This window comes from Nicotiana tomentosiformis, chromosome 6 (genome assembly GCF_000390325.3).
Source record: "Nicotiana tomentosiformis chromosome 6, ASM39032v3, whole genome shotgun sequence".
NCBI lineage: Eukaryota > Viridiplantae > Streptophyta > Magnoliopsida > Solanales > Solanaceae > Nicotiana > Nicotiana tomentosiformis.
This window is the reverse complement of record NC_090817.1, coordinates 26,972,527-26,986,830: the sequence shown is the minus strand read 5'-3', so window position 1 is coordinate 26,986,830 and position 14,304 is coordinate 26,972,527. Positions and strand designations below refer to the sequence as shown.

Sequence of the window (14,304 nt, the reverse complement as noted above, 5' to 3'; positions counted from 1 at the left end):
CAGACCTCTACCGCTCAGGATCCAGGGCACGCTGCTGCCATTTATTTGACCCCAAGTGCACTACCTGCGGGCGAGGTCCAGCCAGTTGCAGCGGCTGTGCCAAAGCTCGTACCAGTCGCGACCATTGAGTAGCAGAAGCGGCTACACAGATGGACTATATCACGCCTCGAACCTGGGGGCGAGACCGGCACCCGGTACCTCACCTAACCTAGCGTACCAAATTGTGACTAAGGGAATCTGAATATATAATGTCATAATTTGGCCATGGGGCCACATTGTAAGCCAATTTGCGAAGTAAAATATAAAACTGAACGGAAACTAGCGCTGACTAAACATTAATATAAAGCTGGGCCGACAAGGCCATCATAACTACTACAACTGATAAACCACCAAAATATACATACTAGGCTTACAAGCCAAACATACTACACTAACTGACAAGATATGTCTACAAGCCTCTACTAATGGATGCATTGTAATCGGAACAGGGCCCCGACCTACCCACAATATATATATACATACATACAGAAGATGTACATGAAAACCTAGACCCGATAACTCTGAAGGATGTGGAGCTTACCGATCAGGCTAAACTCTGGAAACACCTACTAAGGATGTCTACCCGTCTGTCTATCTGAACCTGCACACATGAAATGCAGCGTCCCCAGAAAAGGGACGTCAGTACAAAATAATATACCGAGTATATAAGGCAATAACATAATTGAAAGCTGAAACTATACTGATAATATAATAACTGAAAGTAACTAGGAGTCAAAGATAATATGGAGATATACTTACATGCCGATATTGACTCAACTCCTTCAATATAGTAAGTAAAATAAATGTCTGGCCCTATAAGGCTCGGTACGTGTAACTGCTCGGCCATAGTAGGCTCGCTCATAGGCGCTCGGCCATACTAGGCTCTGTATCTCGGCCATCCTGGGCTCGCTCATAGGCGCTCGGTCACAGTAGGCTCGGTATATATAACTTACCATATGATCAGAGGTTGCCCAATAGGGGCCTGCCTACCGATTATAGCTCGATGGTGGTGAAAATACTGTAATACTATATATATACACACACACACACACGCACACACACTCTGCTCTCTTGACTTGAAGAAAACAATACTCAATTGAATATAAAGTCCCGATAAGGGAAAATACTGTAACTTCTGAGACTAGGATAATGTGAATAAATTCAAGAATACGAATTTCTCTTTATGTTGCGTTATCAAATATATGTAGTTACGGGATCATGCCAAAATGAAGGAAATGTTTAGCATTAACATACCTTATCACAATATTTCCAATTACCAAGTTGAACTCGCCTCTTCTCACCTTAATCTACAACAACGATAATAATACTATCATTAAGTTACGAAGGGTACAACTATAGCACAATGAACGACAAGCTTATTTTGTATTAAAACGGACATCATCTCCCCTATAATCCTTACTTCCTCCAAATTCAAGATAACACCAACACCACCAAAACAACAATAACAACATATATACATTATCTTCCAACCTTATGTATACCACAAAATACTACAAAACAGCCCAACACACCCCAATCTCTTCATACATCAAAACGACCACCGGAGTAGTGTCAAACAACCCGAAAATGTTACGACGAACAACCAGCCCAAAACCCTACATTTATGTGGTGTTTCTCCACACCCTTACTTCTCCAAAACTCCACAAAATAGTAGTAAAACACGCAGCTCAACAGCACACAAAAAAGTTCGCTACAAGTGAATAACTCGAACTCACGGCTTCGATCACCATCCTGTGAGTTCTTACAAATATAGAACGACTTACTACGCATTTAAATCAGAAAAAATGGATGAAATAGAGCAGTAAACTTACTTTATTTGTTGAATAACTCAGCTCCTATCTTGGTTCTTCAAACTCTAAGTTTTTACCTCCAATTAGAACTTGAAAGGGAGTGAAAATCAATTGGGGTTTGTGGGAAATTTTGGGAGGATTTTTGCAGAGCTTATGTCTGGTTATTATACCCTATTATCAGTCTAATATATGAAGGAGATAGGCCTTTAAAAATGCATCTTTGGACGACCCGAAGTGGCCCATATTTGGACGATCCGAATTGACCCATTTTTGGATTCTCGTTTAAGCAAGTAGGTGACAGTATGCGCAGTCTCGTAAAAATGCTCATATCTCTCTACTCCGATATCGTATTGACAAACGGTATAATGCGTTAGAAAATAGACTCATAGATATTTAATTTTATGGGTGGAACACCCCATAAATCTAAGTATATTATGCGAAAATCGCAGTTACATTTGACCCAAAGTTTCAGTAAAACCTATGAACGTAACTTGTGATGACTTTCATCGACTTTTGTTCCACCGCTCGCTTGACTTCAAAACATAACACACAACTATTATACGACTAAAATAACTCATAACATAACCTCCTTATCATGTTAAATATCCTGGTCTCACCCCACAAGTACATGTTATAATATTCTCAACTTGTCGACTTTTGACGAAACATTATTTTCTTCAATTCCTTTAGCTTCTGAACCTTCCAACCCTCTTTGTACTTGTTGTTCACGATCTTCAATATTTGTAACTTCTGAGGTAACATGATTAACTTACTTTATATATTTTCAAAGATGATCTCATTTTTGGTCATACATTAGTTTGCTCACGGCGCACTTTTACATACGAAAATATAGGGTGTAACATTATTTCCCCCTTGGGAACATTCGTCCTCGAATTTTTACTCTTAGAGACTTTGAAAATTTGTTTTTTCCAGAGTCTCCTCCGTACACTAGACTAAAATTAACCTACATGTAGCCAGAAAATATACTACGTATGCCACACATGGCCAATGTCTATAAATAGCAACACTTTGCCTCACACAGTCGTAAATTATAAATACTGAAAGTCAAGAAATTAGAGCTTACCTGATGACCTACTAGCCTGAATAGAGTTATGTTGTAGCATCCCATCTCGAGCCATATCTTCAGTTTGAAATAGGTGGGGGTATTTAGACTTCATTTCTTCCTCCGTTTCCCACATCATCTCTTCCACATTCTTGCTTCTCCATAAAACCTTCACGGAGGCTACCTCCTTATTTCGTAACTTGCGGATTTGTCGGTCTAGGATGACAACTGGAATTTCCTCGTATGACAAGTCCTTCGTAATCTGTACATCATCTGTGGGCACCACTCTAGTAGGATCGCGAATGCACTTCCGTAGCATAGATACGTGAAAAACCGGATGGATTGACTCCAATTCTGAGGGCAATTCTAACTCATAAGCTACTTGGCCTACTCTCTGAATGATCCTATAAGGCCCAATATATCGTGGGCTAAGCTTGCCTTTCTTGCCAAACCTCATTACGCCTTTCATAGGTAATACCTTTAAGAATACCCAGTCATTAACCCCGAACTCTAAGTCTCGTCGTTGCACGTCAGAATATGACTTTTGACGACTCTGAGCTGTCAACAGTCGCTCCCGGATAAGCTTTACTTTCTCTACGGCCTGCTGAACTAGGTATGGCCCATGTAACCCAGATTCTCCAACATCAAACCACCCTATAGGAGATCTACACTTACACCCATGCAAAGCCTCGTACGGAGCCATCTGGATACTGGAGTGGTAACTGTTATTATATGCAAACTCGACAAGAGGTAGATGTTCATCCCAACTTCTTTTAAAATCCAACACACATGCTCGTAACATATCCTCGAGCGTCTGAATTGTGCGCTCGGCTTGTCCATCAGTCTGTGAATGAAAAGTTGTGCTGAGATTCACCTGAGTTCCTAGACCTCTCTGAAATAACCTCCAAAAATGTTCTATAAACTGGGCCCCACGGTAAGATATAATAGATACTGGTACTCCGTGTAGCCGCACTATCTCCTTAATATATAACTTTGCATAATCTTCTGTTGTATATGTAGATATGACCGGTAGGAAATGAGCTAATTTTGTAAGCCTATCGACTATCACCCATATAGAATCGAACTTACGATGAGAACGAGGTAAACCCGTGAAAAAGTCCAAGTTTGTCACGCCCCGAACCTGGGGGCGAGACCGGCACCCGGGGCCTCACCCAACCTAGCGTACCAAATTGTGACTAAGGGAATCTGAACATATAATGTCATAATTTGGCCATGGGGCCACATTGCAAGTCAATTTGCGAAGTAAAATATAAAACTGAATGGAAACTAGCGCTGACTAAACATCAATATAAAGCTGGGCCGACAAGGCCATCATAACTACTACAACTGACAAACCATCAAAATATATATACTAGGCCTACAAGCCAAACATACTACACTAACTGACAGGATATATCTACAAGCCTCTACTAATGGATGTATTGTGATCGGAACAGGACCTCCGACTTACCCATAACATATATACATACATACGGAAGATGTACACGAAAACCTAGACCCGATAACTCTGAAGGACGTGGAGCTTACCGATCAGGCTAAACTCTTGAAACACCTACTGAGGATGTCTACATGTCTATCTATCTGAGCTTGCACGCATGAAATACTGCGTCGCAAGAAAAGGGACGTCAGTACAAAATAATGTACCGAGTATATAAGGCAATAACATAATTGAAAGCTGAAACTGAACTGATAATATAATAACTGAAAGTAACTGGGAGTCAAAGATGATATGGAGATATACTTACCTGCCGATACTGACTTAACTCCTTCAATATAGAAAGTAAAATAAATGTCTGGCCCTATAAGGCTCGGTACGTGCATAGCACGGGCCCAATATTTTGAATTTTGATGTCGTTTTGTTAGTGTATAATCTTGCATCCACATAGTGATCCTAAAAAACTATAAATGATTTAGAATAGATATAAGTTCACAAAGACGGAAGCACAATTCTAACCTTGGAAAATAGTGATAAACATAGAACACTATATATTGTCTCCCTAGACTTATTGAAACCGAGCAAATATTTCCTTTTCTTCTACTCCCTTTATATACAAAATCAAACTCAAGCTACGTAATCAACCAAATGTATTTGCTCTCCATTTCCTACCCACCATCATATGCTACATAATCAACCAAATGTATTTGCACTATGAACAAAAGAGATAACATAGTTTACTGGAAACATCTACTATTAGGTACTCTTCACATAACTTCTTGTCATGTTCCGAAAAGAGAAATAAGAAGTCAGACATTTTTGAGATAGAAAACATTAACTGATAAACGTCCCATAGCAAGAATTGAAAAATATCATGACATAAAGACGTGTGTATGCATATGCATGCGCGTGTGTTTGTGTGTGTGTGTGTGTGAGAGAGAGAGAGAGAGAGCATATACACAAACCAATCTGTAAACAAACTACTCGGAGTAAGAATTGAGTTATGGCCCTTTAGAGTGGAGGGCACAAAGTAAGTTGCCAAGACACTGTTACTACAATCTAAAGATGCATCGGAAATCTAATCTTTTATTAAAACAGTATAGGATCTTCCCATCCTTGAGATTAAACCACTTAAGAATTAACGAAAAATAAATGTGAAGCCTTATGTTTTCTTTGATAAGCTAATGCCGACAACTATATGAAATGCAAATAATGTCCAGAAAAGTTGGTCAATACATTTACTTACCCTCAATTAAAGAAAAAAATACATTAAAATCATATGACTACCAAATAACACAAAAAGTCCATTCGTTATAAAGAACATATAAGGATATGAAGTGAATATATCGATACATTTTTTGTCATTACTGCATAAATAAATATGGACTGATATTAATATTTCTCTTATGTTATTCCAACATTATATTAGTGGGAGCTTTGTCAATATAAAAAATTTTGATTGCTCATCAAGAAAAGGGAAATATAAAAAAGTGATCCACTTTGCTTTTCTCAATTTTTTCAGACTTTAATTCGAAAGTTTCTTCTTTGCTTCACGACATTGATAAAATGATTTATTTATTGTATTTATCACATAAAGTATCAAACTGAAGTTCCATAAGTCAAATATCCAAAGAAAACTGAGTATATGGTTTAATTCAAGTACAAACTCTTCAGGACAATTGCAATATAGCACATTTTTTATATCTAAATATATTCAGTGAGCTGGTAGTGTTCAAGAACCAATACATACCTCGGTCATGGGGTTCTTTTGAATCTCCCTTTGATGAATGATCAGCTTCTACCAGAGTCAACAAACGAAAATAATTTAGAGTTCACGAAATATTGGAGAAGATATAAACAAACATAAAATTTTATTCAAGATATAGTTAGCTCAAGATGGTACTAACTCTATAACTTCCCAATCAAAAGTTAATCAACGAACTTCTAATGCTTGATCAGCCAAGTACCATTAACGATTTTATGTTACTCTGTCTGGAAGAGCACCTTATATTTGAAATGACACTCAGCCTAGGTAATATATATATTTTTCTTTCTCAAATTTTTGGTTTGTTACTGTCACCGCTTTTGCATAAACTGTACTTTTTTATAAGTGTATTTGTATATGTAATTTGCAAAGACTTATAAATCAAGGAAACAAACAAAGTTATACCATGTCACAGTTACCAAATATACTCTACAATACTTATGCAAAACTATCCTTGATTCCTTATTTTATTTGTCCTTAATCTTAGTAGATGAATTCATAGAACAGAAAATATCTCATGGTAATAATACAGTGTGCTAAAGAGTTATTGTAATTCAACTCACAAATAAAACTCAATATCTAACAATAGTATAATTTTATGAAGTATTTAATTCCGAAAGATAATACTACTACATGCTATTGTATCAAAAATCACCCTACCTATCTAGCCAAATGAAAATTAAAAAAACTCTTGTAGTCACAAATAATAAGCAACATCAAAGCTAGAACTTTCAGATATAAATATAAAACCTCCTCGATCACTAGTTATTTCATGCATTAGAATACTATCTTTTCTAAAAAGGAGAAAAGTTTTTGCATGCTAGATTTAGTCACCATACGTTCCATAATATTAAAAGAATATAGCTGATCATTAAACTTGTAAGTACAATATGAAAGCGATAAAATATATTAAAAACACAAAAGTAAGCACACCAGTTGATTCAAGTAACTGAATGCGGAGAGAGCTAGGCCTTACCATCAATAATCATAATGATAATCATAAACATGGAGAAAATAACTTATACCCAAAAAAGAAGTGGAGAACAACATGTTGAGGCCTTGAGGGATAGAAAGAAGTGTACCAAGATACATAGTTCACAACCTTTGCCACTTGAAGTGATGGAGGAGGACCTTTGAGTACGCTTTCATGACCTTGAAAATAATCCTTTTTGGGGTTTTCTATAATAGTTTTAATTTACAAAAGTTAAAGTAATCATCATGGAAGAATGTTTTTTTATACATACTATATGTATGTAAAAGCATAGTGCATGTAGGAACGCAATAATATTTTCCATTGATAAATACACAAACCTGATAACCCATGTGCATTCGTGTGCTGAACTAACAAGAGAACAAACCAACTATCAAAAAGTAACCAAGTGAATCAGTCAGCCAAGTATCCAAGATGGCAAGATCAATCTGTCACTTGTACTTTCGGTCAAAATATCTAAACAAAATATAGACTTAAATAATATTCCAATGAAATTGCATAAAAGTGGAAAACAAAAAAAAAAGAATGGGTGAAGATAGCATATGCTGATTTAGTACCTAACTACATGAACACATCAACTGATAATAAGACCATTTAAGCTTAAGACAAACAACTATAATTTATTGTTGAATACACATTATATTAGCAAATGCCAACAAACCGAGAATAAAAAGTAAAATAAATAAATTAAGCTATATCCTTGGCTCAGATCTCCTCTCATACATGCCCTTACATCTCTACCCCTCTTCCCCCGGTCTGTTTCTCAAAGTTGTTGCATAATGTTGCAAGTTCATACAATCTCTATCAATCCTCAGTACTCTACTACTTACACTATGTTTGGATCATTGTTACCCATCGTCTTATAATGTATTGTATTGTACTGTACTGTATTGTATTGTATCGTTTTATGGATATAACGTTTGAATAGATTATATCGTTTGTTGTTGTTATTTAATATTTTTGTTGTTGATTTGACTGTATCGTACAGTATTGTAACTTCCTTTAAAATCCCACTAACAATAATGAGTCATCATATAAAGCAATCCCATTACATGCCCTTTAAAATACCTTCCTTATTCCTTAAATTCTTAGCCAGATAAACGAATTTAAATTCAAACAAACAGATGTTGCTCGAACACAACTTCTAAGAAGAGTTCCCAAATGATCTTAAGCCTTATTAACCCTTCATAAGACATGAAATGATGAATAACATCTGTCAATAAAAATTCACATGCACAAATTTTTTTCTATAGTTATTCGACTTAATTTATCCAATTTATGTCAATCTAAACCCATACACCAATTTTAGTGCTTTAATAAAATTGGGTTATCATGAGTTCCAATTTTTCTTTCCCTCGGCTATGGAGAGTGATGGGTGTGCAAAGAGGCAGTTATGAAGAACCTGGAAACATAATCGCGATTCACAATTCATGAAAATATAAAATATACAAAAAGAAAGAAAAAAGGGCAAAGAAACGGAAGAACAACATGCATTAGGAGTAAAACTAAATATTTCTTTTGTTTTTAAGTTAGCAGAATAATAAATGTCAATACCGTAAGAAGAAGAGATAGAGGCGAATCAGCGAGAAGAAGGCAACAACAATGAAATTGGACGGAGAATAACCCTTAAAATAGTGATTCCTCATCATCTGGTTGGAAAATACGCAATTCAAGGAAATTCATCCATGAAATTGGAAATAGTTAAACAGATCAAAAAGAAACAAAGAAAGAAAGAGATGAGAGCAAAGATTGAGAGAATGATACCTGAAATTTAATAGATAAATAAGAAGATGAAAAGAATTATTGTTGAAAGTTTGAAAAAAGAGAACTGAAGTACTCCTCCGATGTGTTGGAACAGAAGAGATGGAAGTCGGAAGATGTTTCTATGGAGGATGAGGAATAAAAAAAAGGTCGAAAGAGATGGAGTTAGATACAAGAACTTTTTCCTTTGAGGAAAATGACAATTTTGCCCCGTGGTCGACCACCTCTCCTTTTCTATATAATAGAAATAGAAATTTTAGGCCTATACAGGGAATCATTTAGCTCTCTAAGCCCACTCGGAACCCATGTACGTTCTCAATTCTCAACTCAATGTGTCATGAGGTAAAAGTTCAAAAATAACCATTTTCTGAACTTATAATTGAAAAATAACCACAAATCCAAAAGTCATTAAGAAGTTCAAAAGTATCCTGGACGAAATCCAATACTATGCTATGTAATTTCACTGTTTGAATTCATGACACTATATGAATTTCAAAAGTGATGACAATATAATGGATTTTTTTGTTTGTTTAAGTTCGACATTGTATGAAGTTGTCATGGTGTTTCGTAATAAAAGTGATATTTTTCTACGAACGCTGAAAACACTAATTATTTTTCAAAATTTACCCGAAAAGTGACTAGCATGTACATTTTTTTTACTGTGTCCTGAGCATGTTTGAATCACTATCCAGGCCTTTAGCAGACATACATTGAATTAGGATATTGATGATTTTATGAAGGCTATGCCATTTTATAGTTAAGCTGATTCTGGATTTTACTACTTGCTGTGATTATTTTGGGACAATATCTAATGTACCCTTCGACAGTGTTAATTTTCAATGAATTAAACGAAGAGAAATACAAATTATCAAACAAAAAAGAAGAAGGAACAAAAGTAAAAAGTTGTAAGAGAAGTGCACAAGCAATCATTCTTAGAGCTGCTATTTAGTAATTAGCCAATATTTATTTTGTCCTGAAAATTTAAAGTAAAAATCTTAATTTCAGGCAAATTTAGGACACTTTTATCCTGAAAAATTGAATTAAAAAATAAAATTTATTAAATATTGACTAATTCCTAAATAGCAGACCTTTAAAGTGGCTACTTGGTGTCATTTCTACCAAAGTTGTGAGACTGGAATATAGGTACTATTTCCAAAAGAAAAGAGTTACTTATCAAAAGTTCGAGGATGTACTTCACACATTTTGAAACATTAGGGACCAAACCAAACTATAGGGAACAACTTGAGAGGCGTAATTTTCACGTCATTTTCGTTCGCACTTTCTATTAAAACCCGATAAACCCTCCCAACTCATCAGTTTTTCTTCCTCTTGACAGAGCTAGGGTTTTGTATCAAAATGGCGACTCGCTATCTGACTCGTTCTCTACTCACTGCCTTCACTCGCTCATACACTTCTATTGCACCGCCGAGCTCATTATCTGCTTTCTCTCTCCTCCGCCTGCGACCTCTTATCGCCGTCGCCGCCAATCTAAAAAACGCCTCTCCGCCGCCGACGCCTTTTGCTGTTCGAGGGTTTGCCACTCGACAGACGTCATCGTCTCTCAATGACCCGAACCCTAACTGGTCGAATCGACCCCCGAAGGAGACGATTTTGCTTGACGGTTGTGACTTTGAACACTGGCTTGTTGTGATGGAGAAGCCCGAAGGTGATCCCACTAGGGATGAGATTATTGATAGTTACATCAAAACTCTTGCTACTATTGTTGGAAGGTTTGACTCAGTCCTCTGCTTTTAGTTTCTTCTCCTTTTTTTATGAGCCAACAATTTATAATTGTTAGGAGTACTATTCTATTTTTTATTTTTTTTGATGAAGTAATTTGTTTATTGATGGCATCAAGAAGATGCAGTAGTACAAAAGATAATACAGCAAAAAGAACTAAGTCAGCTCTAAAATAATTCTATTATTTTAGCTTCTGTCAATTTTTTACTTGTTATATTATGTGCTGTTACGCTTACTTGTTAGTGTAGTTGCTAAACCAGCCCAGTTTCGTTTATGTGCTACCTTTAGTTCAATGATAAAATGGGTCAGATTCTATAGAATCAAACCTATGGGCTTAAGGAATAATATTAAAAAGAGAGGACAGTCTTATTAAATTAATACTTATGAAGTAGAAGAACCAGATATCATTAATATATAAAATGAATGTGCGACTCCCAAGCAGACATGCCCTCATCCTAATAGTTTTTTCGAAATAAAGCATTTCTACCAAAACAAGGATAACTTACAGAATGTATCTTCGTGTCACAAATTTTACTCCATGTCATATGCTTGGTGGATAATGCTTTATAAAATATGACATTTTCTAACAAACGAGGGAAATAACTTCCGTGATAGTCATTTTCCTTTCAGGATATCCCAAATTCTATGCCATATCTCTTTGTTTCAATCAACACTTGGACATCATTGTTAACTATTAATACTCGAAAGTGAACACCACAACTTTATCCTTGTACTAAATATTACTCCTTCGGGGACTATCCATGTTACCTAATCTTATATCCAACAAGGTTATTCCATGTGAATATTTTCCTCCATACCTAATACACCAAAACAACCTAGTTTAGTTGAACTCAATTGTGATAAATAGCTTGATGAGAAATAGAATAGGAGGAGGAAAAGGGAACTTCCTTGCGGTTATACTTCTATTTGGAAATGTGTGCCTTGCGTGTGAAGTGTGAACCGGTGTTGTCTTGCTCTAATAGTACTAGAGAAGTGTTTGGCATGTTAAGTAGCTGGAAAGAATGATTAGTTTATTTCTATGGATGGTTTTGTATTAATTGCAGCGAGGAAGAAGCAAGGATGAAGATATATTCTGTCTCAACCAGGCATTACTATGCTTTTGGTGCCCTTGTATCGGAAGAACTTTCGTACAAACTAAAAGGTAATGCAGTTGTTGATGTGGTCTCTCTCTCTCTCTCTCTCTCTCTCTCTCTCTCTCTCTCTCTCTCTCTCTCACACACACACACACACACATACACTCTCACACAAACACACACATTTTTTGGTATTTTGTGATGGTGTATGAAAGGTAAAGATGTGGAAGTTCTAATCACTTATTCCTTCCATTCATGTGCAGAGCTGCCCAGGGTTCGTTGGGTGCTTCCTGATTCCTATCTGGATGTTAGAAATAAAGATTACGGAGGTAGGCAGTTCCATGTTTTTCAATGCTATCATCTTTCTGTGTCACCGCTAGCGTAGCTTTTTCAGGCTACATGAATGTTATCTTTGATTGTCACACTTGGTATGATATTAGGATAGGTTTTCAATTTTTTACTTGTAGTATCTGTTATGTGGATGAATAGTAATAGTCTGTTGCTTCTAGGCTTTAGAGAGCTTCTTTTTTCATTTCATTCTTCTGCCAATTAGCTTCATTTAGAAAAGAGATAAAAACATCATGTATTTAAAAAGTTAGGATTGGATGTTTGATTCAACTCACTAATTTCGTTTGTGATGTGATCGACACATGGGCGTATAACATTCAGGCCATTAAACTTGGATAAGTTTTGCAGTATTTGTTTCAAAATGAAAAGCAAACAAAAAAAAACCTAGGTTATGTTTCTTGGTATATGTTTTCTCACAGCTTACAGAAAAGCTGGAGAAAAGCTGGAGATCATCTGCTATAAATTTAATGAATCGCCCCCTTTTTCTCCAACGACAGGCATTACTATGGCATGTGGCTGCAGATGTTTGCAACTTCAACTAGAGTTGTTTTACATGTCTATCTTCTTGCTTAGGTCATGTGTACCAGCTATTCCACTTCAGTGCTTTTTGCTAATATTAGACCACTGTAATGTGTTGCAGGGGAACCTTTTATCAATGGGCAGGCTGTACCTTATGACCCTAAGTACCATGAGGAGTGGGTGAGAAACAATGCTCGTGCTAATGAGAGAAACAGGCGAAATGACCGACCTCGTAATTTTGATAGATCCAGAAACTTTGAGAGAAGAAGAGACATGCAGACTTACCAAAACAGTCAGAACCCTGGATCCAACATGCCACCAGGGGGGCCTCCCAACATGAGGAATCCACCGCCTCCCAACATGGGCGGGATGCAGCAACCTAACATGGGAGGTCCACCCAACATGGGCGGGACGACGCAGCAACCTAACATGGGAGGTCCACCCAACATGGGCGGGATGCAACAGCCGGGCATGGGCGGGATAAACCAGCAGGGCATGGGAGGTCCTCCCAACATGGGCAGGATGCACCAGCCGGGCATGGGAGGTCCACCCAACATGGGCGGGATGCAACAGCCGGGCATGGGAGGTCCACCCAACATGGGCGGGATGCACCAGCAGGGCATGGGAGGGCCGCCCAACCCAGGCGGGATGCACCAGCCGGGTATGGGAAGGCCACCCCATGGGGGCGGGATGCAGCAGCCAAACATGCCTCCCAACACAGGAGGTGTACCACCAGCAAACATGGGTGGAGGGCCTACCCATAACTATGGAGGAGTGCCAAACAATGGACCCAATTTCCAATACAACAGCGGATCAAACAGTGGAGGCACACCTTACCCAACAGGTCCAGGACCAAACCAGAGCTACTCTCCTAATCCATCTGATGGAAACTCTTATCAGAATCAAAACTTGCCTGGAAGAGATATGCCCCCTCCAAATTACCGATAAGCAGATGTAGATAATAAGTATGAAGTTCTTAATGCTAGGGTTTTATTTTGCGAAGTAGTGTACCATCTTATGTTTTGGTAGCATGATTTCATCATAATGGTTGGAAATGCAAATGATTACATATTGAGTGCTGTACTAAAAATAATTCATATTTATTTAAGTGCCATCACCTTATTAGAATTGCTGTATTCACTTCATTGTGCCTTTTCAGCCTGCCAGGGCCTCCATGCTATACAAGCCTTTAACTCTCAAGGCTTAATTGCAGATAGAATGTGCTCTGTCAATGTAAAGTATCTAATAACAATAACTCTTCTAGGTATGAGCGATTTTCTGCTCAATAGAAGCTACATTACCATTCAAGATTAAGAACAGTGGTTAATACTAGTCTATAGGTGACAATAGTTACTCGTTTAAGAAGCTATTTCTTAATAGAGCATAAGATTAGGTTCCAATTTCCTTTTAAAGCTACAAATATAGATTCACAGCCGTGGAAATATGAGGTTTTCAACTGTCACAATAAACAATGGTCCTTTGCATAATATTCTCTATTTAGGAAGTGATACTAACATAGCCAGGCAAATCACTATCATTTCTTAGTTGAACTTTGAGCAGGCACGACAGAAGACTACTGAAATTGTAACACTAGGGAATAAACTAATTTCAACTCAAACAAATCCATCAGGAGATGTATAGCTGAGTTCCAGTCCAATTTTTATGCAACTTGAAGGTCAGAGATGGACAACTCGATGCCTTCACGTTTTTCTCTTTT

The 14,304-nt window shown here is 37.1% G+C and overlaps 2 protein-coding genes across 43 annotated transcripts; one reads left to right on the top strand and one right to left on the bottom strand.

The window, feature by feature from the left end:
• Nucleotides 1-308: 308 nt before the first annotated feature.
• LOC104112532 (uncharacterized) lies at nucleotides 309-9,209 on the bottom strand. 37 transcript variants are annotated; one of them, XR_011408441.1, is made up of 9 exons: nucleotides 8,890-9,205; nucleotides 8,680-8,774; nucleotides 7,446-7,495; nucleotides 7,237-7,313; nucleotides 6,120-6,167; nucleotides 4,680-4,833; nucleotides 4,462-4,537; nucleotides 1,294-1,346; nucleotides 309-640 (listed from the first exon to the last, which is right to left on the bottom strand). XR_011408441.1 is itself a non-coding variant. In XM_070177217.1 (8 exons), exons 2-7 carry the CDS (start codon nucleotides 8,772-8,774, stop codon nucleotides 1,342-1,344), a joined length of 429 nt encoding a protein of 142 aa, XP_070033318.1. In that variant the 5' UTR covers nucleotides 8,890-9,205; the 3' UTR covers nucleotides 309-640; nucleotides 1,294-1,341. The 37 variants fall into 37 exon arrangements, 12 of the variants coding, with proteins under 12 accessions (XP_070033318.1, XP_070033322.1, XP_033516240.1 ...); XR_004511166.2 differs by having other exon boundaries at nucleotides 309-3,757; XR_004511165.2 differs by having other exon boundaries at nucleotides 309-1,346.
• On the top strand, nucleotides 9,206-13,715 carry LOC104112530 (multiple organellar RNA editing factor 8, chloroplastic/mitochondrial). Of its 6 annotated transcripts, none has more exons than XM_009622472.4 (6): nucleotides 9,206-9,228; nucleotides 10,223-10,616; nucleotides 11,691-11,788; nucleotides 11,984-12,049; nucleotides 12,709-12,978; nucleotides 13,132-13,715. In XM_009622472.4, the coding sequence occupies exons 2-6, from the start codon at nucleotides 10,243-10,245 to the stop codon at nucleotides 13,533-13,535; spliced, it is 1,212 nt and encodes a 403-aa protein (XP_009620767.1). In that variant the 5' UTR covers nucleotides 9,206-9,228; nucleotides 10,223-10,242; the 3' UTR covers nucleotides 13,536-13,715. The 6 variants fall into 6 exon arrangements, with proteins under 6 accessions (XP_009620767.1, XP_070033315.1, XP_009620764.1 ...); XM_070177214.1 differs by having other exon boundaries at nucleotides 13,090-13,715; XM_009622469.4 differs by lacking the exon at nucleotides 9,206-9,228 and having other exon boundaries at nucleotides 13,024-13,715.
• Nucleotides 13,716-14,304: the final 589 nt, after the last annotated feature.

Coding starts and splice junctions, on each gene's coding strand:
- LOC104112532 (XM_070177215.1), bottom strand. CDS start 8,774: ATGATGAGGAATCACTATTTTAAGGGTTATTCTCCGTCCAATTTCATT. Junction 6,168..7,236: donor CATCACTTCAAGTGGCAAAG/GTTGTGAACTAT, acceptor TGACTCTGGTAG/AAGCTGATCATTCATCAAAG. Junction 4,834..6,119: donor AAAAGAACCCCATGACCGAG/GTATGTATTGGT, acceptor AATCATTTATAG/TTTTTTAGGATCACTATGTG.
- LOC104112530 (XM_009622467.4), top strand. CDS start 10,243: ATGGCGACTCGCTATCTGACTCGTTCTCTACTCACTGCCTTCACTCGC. Junction 10,617..11,690: donor CTTGCTACTATTGTTGGAAG/GTTTGACTCAGT, acceptor TATTAATTGCAG/CGAGGAAGAAGCAAGGATGA. Junction 11,789..11,983: donor ACTTTCGTACAAACTAAAAG/GTAATGCAGTTG, acceptor ATTCATGTGCAG/AGCTGCCCAGGGTTCGTTGG.